Source organism: Pteropus vampyrus, unplaced genomic scaffold (genome assembly GCF_000151845.1).
Source record: "Pteropus vampyrus isolate Shadow unplaced genomic scaffold, Pvam_2.0 Scaffold56, whole genome shotgun sequence".
NCBI lineage: Eukaryota > Metazoa > Chordata > Mammalia > Chiroptera > Pteropodidae > Pteropus > Pteropus vampyrus.
Window position 1 is genome coordinate 9,251,549 of NW_011888837.1, and position 12,575 is coordinate 9,264,123.

At 38.7% G+C, this 12,575-nt stretch overlaps 1 protein-coding gene and 1 pseudogene across 3 annotated transcripts in view; one reads left to right on the forward strand and one right to left on the reverse strand.

Moving 5' to 3' along the window:
- The first annotated feature begins 3,570 nt into the window (after positions 1 to 3,570).
- Positions 3,571 to 12,575, forward strand: part of LOC105292391 (vesicle-associated membrane protein 714-like) — a 29,916-nt gene continuing 20,911 nt past the window's right edge. The window contains exons 1-3 of one of the 3 annotated variants that reach the window (XM_011360597.2): positions 3,571 to 3,722; positions 8,177 to 8,247; positions 12,196 to 12,292. In XM_011360597.2, coding sequence (XP_011358899.1) covers positions 3,645 to 3,722; positions 8,177 to 8,247; positions 12,196 to 12,292 — 246 coding nt within the window. In that variant the 5' untranslated portion in view covers positions 3,571 to 3,644. The other 2 variants (XR_002780437.1, XR_002780439.1) reach the window with 2 other exon arrangements.
- LOC111740057 lies at positions 9,492 to 9,608 on the reverse strand (annotated as a pseudogene).

The window sequence follows — 12,575 nt, forward strand, 5'->3', positions numbered from 1 at the left end:
AGAGACACAAAAACAAACTTCAGGTGGATTAACGATTTAAACATTAAAGCAAACAAACAAAAGTAATAGAAGAAAAATAAGGGATAATTGTTATATGGGGCTAGTAAAGGAAGCTTTGCCTAAAATGACCCTAAGGTCCAACATTATAATAAAAAATACTCACATGGTCAACTAGGTAAGCAGAAAATATGTCTGCAAAAGAATAGATACCAAAAACAAAAAGAACATGATAAGCCTCAGAGGAAATATTTGAAAAATGTATCACCAGTCAAAGAAAACAACATATTATAAATTTAAAAAACAAAAAAAAAAGGTTTCGGAAAAATATGTATGCATGTGTTCATCAATGTTAAATACAAAAAGACATTAAAAAGAAAAGGCAAATATAAATTAGATTATTGCAGTGGTTATTTTTATGGGATAGTAAAAATAGAGGGGCCTTGACTGGTATATTGTTTGAATTTCTACAGTGATCACACACTATAAGAAAAAAACTGGGGAGGTTCCATAGAGTAGTAGTTAACACATCTGCTTTACACGCAGAAGGTCCTGGGTTCAGGCCCGGCGGGGGTGGGCGGTGCCAGGGCGGTGCCAGGGCGGTGCCAGGGCCCCAGAGTGCACCAGGCCCTGGGAGTGCACCCTGAGCGTGTGGGAGGAGATGCCCCACCTTCAGAGATCCAGTTCTTAAGAGGAGCCGGCGACATCTGTAGGTCAAGGGTGGAGGGGGATGGGGAATTAAAAAGAAGAAAAGAAAAAAACTATAAAAATATTTTCATTTTGAAGAACAAGAATAAGAGAACTTTTACTTATTTATAGGAGAATGTCAATACTTAATTAAAAGCATCCTAAATTACTGAATGCTTGAAAGTCTCCAGCTTATGGAATATTTACAAACTCTCTAGAGGCCTGAGAAAGTGGATAATCCATAAATTGGTGACTTTTCCTTCTAAGAAGCGAATCTCTAAAAAGCAATGACAGATCTGCTAGTGAATGAAAGTAGTCATGAGGTCTAAAAGCTTGCTTTAAAAGAAATGGACAATGATGAAATGTCCCATTTCACCTTCCCAGGGATCCAGCTCCTCACCACTCTTTCTGCTCTGTCCTCGAGGTTTTGTCAAACTATCAAGGGAAAGATGGAAATATCTGTGATGTTTTATATTACCCGCTGTGGGTTTTACTTTCTTTCAGTTATTCCTTTTGCATAAAATAGAGAACAAAGAAAATGGAGGACAAAGAGGAGGGACAGAAGAAGAGCAGGGAAAGAAAAAAAAAGACTCTCATCCTTTAATGTTTCAAAATAGATTTTGGAAACTCTCTGAAGAGAGAGTATATGGAAAGAAAAGGTTTGGGACAGCAGAAGCCAACATTAATGCCATAAATTAGGAAGAATGCCTGGGGTGATAGGAGGTTCCCAACTCAACTTGCTGGAGTTTCCAGAGGCAGGAGGAGGGCAGAGAGTCAGGAGGAAGCAATCCAGTTAGCCACAGAGTCCCTCCCCACCGGGAGGTGATGAGTGATGGACTGCTATGATGATAATAAAGACCCTCAGTAAATTGCAGATCCAAGGGCTTCCTTCCCAGGTGAGGTAAGGTCTATGAGCTGCTCCCCACAAGACAACAAAGTGACAGCACAACAGGAGGATGACAGCATAGACTGTTGACCAGAGGCTGGAGACAGCCTCTCAAGGCTCCCAATATCTCAGGATGGCATGAGGAAGCAGCAAAAAGTTTTCCTCACCCCTAAGAGGGCCACAAAAATGGCTGAGAAAACCAGAGGGCCCGTCAGGAGCTTTGAAATTCTAAGTAGAGAGTATGTGAATTGATGATCAGAGACAGATAAAAAACAAACATTAGCAGTGGATGCCACCCTAGAGATGTAGGTCACAAATAAGATCTCCCCCACCACCAAGTTCCCCACACACATAGATGCCACCCCATGTAGAAAAAAGGGGGAATTCCTGAGTTAACCAAGGAAGCCTGACATTGACTAGATTAATCCTCAGGTATCAGGTAAAACAGGGCTTAAAGAAAGAGTTCTGTTATAAATTACGTTTTATATTGCCGTAAGCCTGAATTTGTGGATTGTGCAAAGTGAATCCACTACACAGGACTGTTTTAATGACCAGGTGAAACTGAGACAAGGGAGGTCCCATATATCCCTCTCCAACTATCAGATACTTGTTGTCATTACTACAGCTCATGATATCATTTCCCAATCACTTTCGGCTCCACTATTTACTAAACAGAAGGGGCACTGCAATGTGCCAAGCTTATTCAGTTTATTTCTACTGTGAGCAAAAATATATCAACCCATTACCTCAAAATTAACTTATTTAATTTTCCCAAATATAAGTAATGTAAGCACAGCTTTTAATTCAGTCACCCCACCTGTAACACAAGGCATTATCTCTAGGCTGATAAGACACATTGATTCAAGATTTCCTTTATATATGAAGGATATACGATTCAACAAGGCATTTTTCTCAAGAGTAGAGTCCAGACCAGTTTTGCTGATTGTCAAATCCAATTTGATCGCATTGAGTTAATATAAATTCAACTAACTACCTGTCTTCACCCACTGCCAGACATCCCTGAAGGGCAGTGATTGTTTTTCCTTTAAAGTTATACCACTGGGAGCAAGAAAGTGATTTTCATTAATGTATTTATCACAATAAGAATTGCAATTACATATCTACTGTATGGTAAGTATTTTGCACAATTACTTAATTTAAATTTGACCATTATTCCCATTTTATAGATCAGGAAACTGAGTCTCAGGTTAAGCTACATTAAAGGCACAAAGTAAATGGCAATGTCTATATCTGAATACGAGTTTGTCTGACTTTTCACTCTTCCACAACTCCTTGTTAATGAAAATATATAAGCTTACCCTAAGCTTATACTTTTTAAAATTCTTGTCAAGGGACTCAAGGACTAGGATAACAAAAGTCATTCTACCACCCTCATCTGTCCACTCTACTATGTACCTTTCCTCTGCCACATCTACTTATATCCATTCCCTAAAACTACCTCCCTTCAAGCCTTTAAGAGCGTTCTCTCTGGTTAGACTGTCCTATATCTTCTTCCCATTTGGTAATTCCAACCCATTCTCCAAGTTGGACAGTGACTTTGAAAGCTTCGTCCCCTCTACCAAGGATTAGCTGCCTCCACTCCAGCTTCTGCAACTTAGTTCCTCTTCCATCACAGTATATAATTGAAATTTATCTTCGCTAGAATATGAACTTCTCAAAGTGAGGGTCTGGGGCTTACAACTTTGCATGCCTGTTAATCTAAGAGAGCACATTGTGGGAGTTCAACAAATGCTTACATTAATTAATAAATTTTATTTGAAATCAAGGTCTGTATTTTACATTTTAGATTGTGAATGAGTTAGATGTAGGTAATGACTGTGAAGCAATTGACTCTTAAAGCCAGTTTTACCGGAGACCTCGCGCCCCTCCTCCCACACGTCTCAGCACAAGCTCAGCCCAGGCAAGATGACCACGCCTCCCTCCCTGCCACTCAATCGCTCCTCGCGCCTGCGCAGGCACCGCCCTCTCCCGGGGCCCCGCCCTAGTGTCCGCCCACAGGCTGTCGCGGGCGGTTAGGTCCGGCGGGAACCCTTCATTCACTGGCCCGCCTACTATGACGATCACCTACAGCTGCATTGCGAATGGCCGAGTGGTCCTTGCGGATCTGGCCTTGACCGGTGGCTCCTATCAGGTACCCTTGGGTCGGCACCGCCGCCTTTACGCGTGCTCCTCTTCAAGGGTGGCGCCTGCCGAGCCCGCCCCTCCGGACGCGGAGCTGCGGGGCGGACCAGAACAGGCAGTGAGTCGCGACGAGAGGCCGGGCTCCCGCGAGAGGGCACGTCCCCGAGCGCGGCGTGCCTGCGAGGCGGTGAGCCCGGGGCGCGAGCCACTCCAGCTGCAGAGCAGCGGAGCCGCACTTGCGCCGCCTAGGGGTTAGGGTGGGTGCTGCCCGCGACCCTTTTGGCGACGATTAGCAGTCTTGTCCAATTTGAGACCCCCTTAAAGATTTTCTCTCCCCTGCGGTGAAATGACCGCCAGTTCATCACACATTTATTGAGCATGTGTTAGTTGTATAATCCCTGAGTGAAGGTATGGGGGGATGCAGCAATGAAGAGAAGACAGCACCTGGAAATGTCGCTTTATGAGCTCGATGTCCCTTTATTTCCAATGGCTATATACAATGATCTACAGTGTAAAAAGTATTTCAAGGGCAGTAGGTCGAGATTGCCCCCGTAGTATTCAGAATGAGTGGCTACTTGCTGGCTACAGAGGAGGTGATGTTAGGATGCTTGGCTTAGAAGCCTTATAAGAGTTGTTCTGAGCCAGGCACAAAAAGAGTAATGAGGACTCCGTGCAGAGGAAACAGAATGGTGTGTTTGGGGAACCTCAAGAACCTCAGTCACAGAGCCATAGCATGTAGAGGCTAAAGATGAGGTCAGAGAAGTGGGCAGAGAATAGTTAATGAAGTGTCCTATATTAAGTTTGTTATCCTAGAGAAACTGGGAAGCAAACAAGAATAGCATGATCTGATTCGTCTTCTGGAAAATTTGGTTTCGTTACAATCTAGAAGGTGGATTGGAGGGGAGAGAACCAGTTAGGATGATACTGTTACAGTTTATGTAGAAGATGTAAGGGCCTGAACTAAGGCAATAACAGTACAGATTCAAAGGATGGGGCAGATCCTAATAGAGACTTCGTAAAACTAATCCTAAGGAGTTAGTGACCCATTGAATATGTGATATAAGGGACAGTGATCACACCTACAATGATTCTTAATTCTTTCTCCCCCACCCCCCCAGCTTTATTGAGATATAATTGACATGTAACATTGTACATGTTTAAGGTATAATTATATAATTATAATTGTATAATTTGACAATTTTTTGTTAAGTAGTATTAAACAAGATAGAAACTATGTGGAGGAGCAGAATCCTGGAGGAGGGAGTCAGAGGAAATGCAGGGGAGGAAAGTAGTTTGGGACAGGTTGAATTTTGTTGCCTGTTGGAAATGGCCAGTCGATTTGTGCATTTGTTCCTCCACCAATTCCCAAAAGCTTTAAGTGATAAAAATGTCCAATAGGTAGCACTCAGAGGATCAGGGCTAACAGTTGAAGATAATAGAAGTAAGATTGCCCAAGAAAAGTGTAGAAAGTGAGAAGAGGACCAAAAGGCAAAGCACTGTTTAAGAACATAATAGGGAGGCGGGTCACCATCTATGAGCAGTGGTGTCCTGAAAGCCAAAAGAAGAAAGTTAAAAGAATGTTTTATGTCCCAAAGAAGTTGAACAAGATCTAAAAGATGCTCATTGGACTTAACAATTAGCAGATGATTGGTAACCTTACATTTAGCAGTTTGGAAGACGTGGTGGAGGCAGAAGGCAGGTTGCTTTAGGCCAGGTGGATGGGAGATGAGAAAGAAGGGAGAGTTAAGTTAGACTGTTCTTTCAAGAATTTACAAAGGGAATGAGATACATTGAAAGCTAAAAGAAGCATGGTCTAGGAAGGGCCTCATTTTTTTAATACAGAGAAAACTTTCACAGGTATGTACGCTAATGGGAAGATGAGGTTGGAGATATAAGAGGGGAGGAGTCTGTTGGTGGAACAAGACCTAAAGATGCACGAAGGGATGAAATCCAATGTGGCAGTGGAGATTTGAGCCTTGGATTCAAAGAATGCCCTCTTTCTCTTGGGGAAAGGAGAGGTGTGAATATAGAGCTACAAAACTTGGTATCCTTCTGGGGCTCTCCTCTTTTCCAGTCCTTTAAATGCTGTGTTTCTCAGGGTTCTAACTTCAGTCCTCTTTGAATTTGACACATTCATTCACACCTATGGACACCTTTACTTTCATCACTGCCAAATCCACTTACAAAATAACTTTCTCCACAGTTAGATTGTCTAATAGAAGTTTAAACATATCATATCCAGAGCTAAATTAATTCTTTCCTAACTGATTCCTCCCCATGTATTTCTAGTCTTGCTTAGGAACCCTCCTAAGCCATTGAAACTGGAAACTAGGAGTCAACTTCAACTTTTCCCTCTTATTCACCTTCACATTTATTCTTGGTCACCAAGTTCTATTAGTTCTATCTCCTGAATACGTCTTGACTCCATCTCCTTGTTTCTGAACCGTGTTGTCATCTAGGCCCTCATTACTTGTCACAGGGATTATTGAAAGTGCCTCCTAACTGATCTACCAGACTTCAGCCTCTTCTCTCTCAAAACCAGTTCCCTCTCAATTACTGCTGCTCAAGTAAATGTTCCTAAAAGCAAATATGATCATGTCACTCACCTGCTTAAAATCATTTGGTAGCACCTGATTACATTCAGAGAAAAGCCATACTACTTATCCTGGCACTCAAGGCCCTCCTAAGGCTTTTAGTAGGGCTTTTCTATTATCATCTTCTCTTCCAGCTATCCTGAACTTCATGCTATTCTCCAGTCTCACCAAGGAGGTCTCCCTTTTCATCTTTTTTTCCCTCTCCCTGGAACCCACTCATCTCCACTTTTTAGCAGTATAGCCTCTTTTGAGCTTTCAGACTTTCCTTAATTCCTCTTTGAAGTCTTCTCTATGCCAAGGCTAATTTCCATCACTTTACCAAACTACTTACCAGACTGAATTAGAATCTTCTTTTACTTCTCTATTTCTGCAATGAGACTCCTTCTGGATAAGGGCTGTCTTCATCTGTCTTTACATAGCAGCTTCTCAATAAACATTTAATTAAGAAGGGAGGGAGAAAGAAAGTTGAAAGAATTCATAAGCCCAACGGGCTCTCTTGATGAAGCATGCAGGAAGATAAAGAAGTGGGAGGGGGTGGAGCAGTATGCAGTTAGAGGGAAGGATTAAAGGTTTAGAACAACTGCTATGCAGAAAGCTGACCAGGGAGAAGAAAAGGGATGACTAGGTGTTTTAAAGGACAGTTCTATCTGTCTTTCCTCGATGCTATATATTGATGTCACAAATATTTTATATTCATTAGGAAAGTATTAGTACCTACCAGGGCTTAATCATGAGATCAAATCAACTGCTATTGTAGGGTCCTAGAGCTAGACAGGATCCTAGAGGTCAGATCCAATTCCTTCATTCTTCATACCAAGAAACAGATCCCAACAATCTCTTTCTGAAGTTGCGCAGCACTTTAATTCCAAAAACAGAGCTAGAGCCCAGTTCATCACTCATTTTATTGCCTCATGTTGCCATTTTCTTTGTTTCAAATTTTGCTACGATTTCACTGAATACTCTAAAAGTGACACTTGGGGAAAGCTAGGGGAATATGTTCCAGTGATGATAATAGAGTAACTGAAAGTTTGTGTATTCCCTTAATTTTTCATGTTTCTTAGGAATTCTTTTCCTAAAGAATTTTGCCTGGATTTTCCAGGCAATACTAAGAATTTCAAGTTTTATTCTCTACTACTAATAATAAGCTTTAACCTCTCAAAAAGTTTTTATTTCAAGTGTCATTTTATGAAAATGGAAAAGTTAATTAGGAATATGGCTATTCAAGGCTTCTTAGGTAACTTTCAGGTTCCTTTCACACTTCTAAAGTAAATTAATGGGATTCTGTACAGTTAACTATATTTAAGGTATTCTGGATAATTTTAACACCTTGCAAATTTTAGCAAAAGAATGAGCTCTATAAGAAACAGGTATAAGAGATCTTAGCAATTATTTGCTTTATAGAAAGAGACCAGTAAATAATAGTGAATAAAATTTTTATCTTAAAAAAGGGGCTTATGGTATACAGAGAATAAGAGCTGAATACTTTAAATCCATTAATATTTTATTTATAGTTTCAGTGACTGCAGGTCACTGAAAAGATATTTGATTAGATAGTACTTCCCAGCCTTGAAGCCACATATAAGTGACTGTAAAAATAAGGCCAATTCTCTAGTGCAACTTTTATTTGCACACTTATATGTATATACACAGTGTATATAGATTTATGTAATTTTAATATTTTCCTTCTGATTCATTTGAATATTTCATGATAACTTGCCTCTTACCATGAATTATGAATAACCAACCACCTATTAGTTCTAGTAAACAGTCATCCCTTAATAAACTAATCAGAGCATAGGTAAGTTTAGGAGAGGAATAATGAAAAACACTACAATCTTCTACAAAGTGAATGCTGACAATTTATTTTTAGGAAACAGCAGCAACAGTGCTTAGACTAGTGCTTCTTAGAGCTGAACCAAAGACCATAATTCAAATGGGAAGGTAAGGTATATTCTAATAAAAATCTACTTTTTAACAATTACCAGCTATTTCCAATAATAATGACATGAGGAAAAAGTATATTAGTTGCAATACTCTTGATTGAACCCTCAGAAGGGAGAACTTCTATAGGTAAAAGCATAAAATCATTAATGGGAATGATAAACATGAAATTCAAGATAGTCGTTATCTCTGCAAAGGGAAGAGAGAAGAATGAAATTGAGAAAGGGTATACAGGGGTCATTAATGGTGGATCTGCAAGTGTTCTTGTTATTCTCTGTACTTTTTTGGTATACCCCCAAATATTTCATTAATAAAAAAAGGAAACTTCTACTTGAACACATCTTTAACAAGATGACTCTAAGCTTTACTTGGGACATTACATTGTATGGCCTAAAACAGTCCTGAAAACATTTTGCTGGTAAAGGAACAGGTGGGGAATAAGAGAGCTTCCAGTATTTTTAGACTCTTCATTGTCTGAGTAGGTTTGTTGTAACATTTATATTGTAAAATAAAACAAAATACATATTCAGCCATAAAAAAGAATGAAATCTTGCCATCTGCAAAAACATGGCTGACCTTGAGGGCATATGCTAAGTGAAATAAGTCAATCAAAGTCAAATACTGTATGATCTTAAGTATATGTGGAATCTAAAAAAAAAGTTCAGGTGGCTCCACAGTGTAGTGGTTAGCACGTGTGCTTTACACGCAGAAGGTCCTGAGTTTGCACCCCAAGTGGAGCCATGGACCATACCCTAGGTGCACCAGGCCCCGGGTGCGGTCCGTGGAGAGGACGCCCCGCCTTCAGAGATCCAATTCTTAAGGGGAAATGGCAACATCCATATAGGTCAGCAGTGGAAGTGGCAGGGGGGAATTAAAAAAGGGGTGGAAGAAAAAGTTTATAAATATAGAAAACAGATTAGTGTTTGCCAGAGATTGAGAAAGGGGTGGAGGGGGTCAAAAAATTTTTTTAAAATATAAAAACCACACTAGTTTTATGAAGGGTTACAAAGTAACCCCCTACTAACTGCAACCGCCACCTAAGCCAAAAAAAAATAGAACACTGCCAGTCACCCAAAAAACTTCCCAACATGTATACTGTCCATTCACAGCTTCTTCCCTCTCCCCAGAATCAACCACCATTCCAACTTCTATATCAGTCACTTTTCCGGGTTTCTTCATTGCCTCAGCACCTAAATATGCACCTCAGATATTAGAGCCTAATCCTGCCCCTGCCTTTTTTTTTAAGCCTACAGCACCCGGTATTCCAGGTGGTCTCCCATCCAAGTACTAACCAGGCCTGACCCTGCTTAGCTTCCGAGATCAACAAGATGGGGTGTGTTGAGGGTGGCATGGCCATAGACCTGCCTATTTTTTAATTTGGTGTTATTTAAATCTCTTTAACCTACATTTTCTCCTTCCATCCCTTTCCTGTTCTTAAAATTTCTTGTTGAAGAACCTGTGGAGTTTCCCACAGTCTGGGTTTGCTGATTACATATTCAAAATGCAGCTCACAATGTTTCAAACAGCCAAATCAAGAGGCTTGATCTCTTCAGCAAGAGTATAGGTGTTTTGTCATCAGATGATAATGTCTGTTTATACCTCCTTTTGACATGATAGCAGCCATTGATATTCATTGCCTGTACCCTAGAGCCATTAATTTATTGGGGGTTACAAAATGGTAATACTCTAGTTTTGTGTTCACCTATTAGCAAGAATGATTTCAAAAATAGACACTTTCCCCATCTACAATATGCTTACCTGTATTGTACATCCTAATTTCAATCTTTCGAGGACCTCTTCCCTGAACTGCAAACTCGTATACACTGCTGCCCATTCCATATCTCTGTTGGCTGTCTGATAGGCATCTCAAACTTGTATCCAAAACCAAGCCTCCTCCTGCAGCCTTCCACACATCAACTTTCCAGTTCCTCAAGCCTAAAATTTTTATGATCCTTGACTTTTGTCTCTTACATTCAAATCCCATCCATCAGCAAATTCTGTTTACCTTTACCTTTCAAATATATTCAGAGTGTGACCACCTCCACCAATACCATAGGAATCACACCACGTCATCTCTTGCTAGAATTAATTCATATAAAGTTAAGTTCATTGTTTTCATTTTTTTAAGGATTGTACTCTTGAAATTTCATTTAATGAAATTTTATAATTATGCAAAACATTTATATGATTCCAAAGTCAAATCTACAAAACACATTTCCTTCGAGAAGTCTAATTTTCATTTCTTTCCTGTTCACACTATACTCTTTCTCCCCTTATATAGGTAACCATTTTGAATAAGTTTTTAGTATATCATTTCCTTTTTCTTTTTTTCTATATGAGACACATACATATATTTGTACTTCCTTATAGTAGTATATGAGAATGATACAGATAAACGGTAGGACATCAGACATACTTTTCTCCACCTTCTTTTTGTCAGTTGAAAGTATGTGCTAGATATCAGGTATTCAAGTTTTTTAACATTTAAAGATGGTTTCTGGATGTTATTCACTAATTACGTACTAAGCATAAATTTAAAATATCTTCTTTCACATTCAAATCATATATACAACTTTCAGAGAGGTAGTATAATTAGCAACTCTTTTTCAGCAAACACTCCTCCCAACTTAGAAATAAAAATATTTTCCATTTGGGGATTTTGTGTATGAATCAATGTCATCATTATGAATATTCATAGCATATTGTATTTGTGATATGATATGAATACCCATCACCAAACTGCCCTCTATTTATATTGATAGGGCACATACTTTAAATTTTCTGCCTCTAGAATTATCTTTTCTACCTTTTTCAGAGATTTCTCATTCTCATACATATCCAGTTTAGCATTTGACTAGGTCTAGTGCCTTTTCACCATTTAGATATAGTGTTCAGAATAACTAGATTGAAGCCTAGCACCAGGCAACTATTTTTGTTGCCATATCCCTAGGTGTTCTGGATTGTTGGGCAGTAAAGATGGAGGCATTTTCCAGGACTCATCTAGCCTCCTAATATGTGACACTGAGAAGGCATTAATGGTCTAGAAGTCGAAGTGTTCAGGACAAGGTATACTTTAGCATGCTATAAGGGAGTTTAATTCCTCCTCCCCAATTCATCCTGTTTTCCAGAATATTTGGTATTGGCAGTTTACGGCTTTTAAATTCTAATCTATTGTGTGATAGAAAGCCAAGAAGCGCCAAAATTGAATATGTCTACTTTAAAATATAGGGATAGTAAAAATTAATGAACATAACATTTTCTCTTTGATCAGAATCTTGATTCAGTTTTGGAATATAAGTGAGTTTTATCAAAACCATTTCAAATATACATATTTATTAGGTTATTAGAGTTTTCTCTTTTTTTTATTAATTTCAAGTATACAGAACATTAGTTAGACATTTACATAGTTTATAAAACAATCCCCCTAATTGCTCCTTTTCTCCTCTGGTTTTCCACCTAGCCAAATATTAATGCTAACTGCATTCCCTATGCCGTGCTCCCCATCCCTGTGACCATCTATCACCTACTAATTTGTATTTCTTTAACCCTTCACCTCATTCTCCCAGATCCCAAACCCCACTTCCCTCTACCCATCACCAAACTGTCCTCTATATTTGTGAGTCTGTTTTTGATGAGTTTGTTCCTTTTGCTCCTTAGATTCTGCATATAAGTGAAATCATATGGTATTTCTCTTTCTCTGTCTGACGTATTTCAGAGTTTTCTTTCTTGTAACTTGTTTTTATTTATACAGTTTATTTTAAATACATATTCAAAGTTTATAGTTTTTTATTGAACACAATTTAATTTTTTAATATATGAAAGATTCTAATCTGATTATAAGTTATATAGCTTTTATGCTATTAATGAGAGTGTGAAAACAAAATTAAATTCTCTGCATGTGTACCTAATGTCTTCGATATTATGTAAATTAATGTATTCTTTTCAAAGCTTTATCTATCATAGTCTCTTTATCGATGGAATCACTTACCTATGTGCCTCAGATAATGCCTTGGATACTGTAACACCATCTGCATTTCTTAAAAGTGTAAGTAATTTCTTATACTACTTTAATAATTACCAATAGTTATTCTCCAGTCACATTAATGAATCATGCATATATTTCATTTGTTTAGTGTAACCAACTTCTTTTATTAACACAACTCAAACTGTAACATATATAGAATCAAGGATTATTAGGCCTAATATTGTCACTCTACAGTTAGGCCTAGACTATTGTTAGAGTCTAGATGCTAGTTAGAGTCTAGATGCTAAACACTGTTAGCCATTTAAATTGAATATACTCTAATTTTTTTTTCTTTGCCATTATG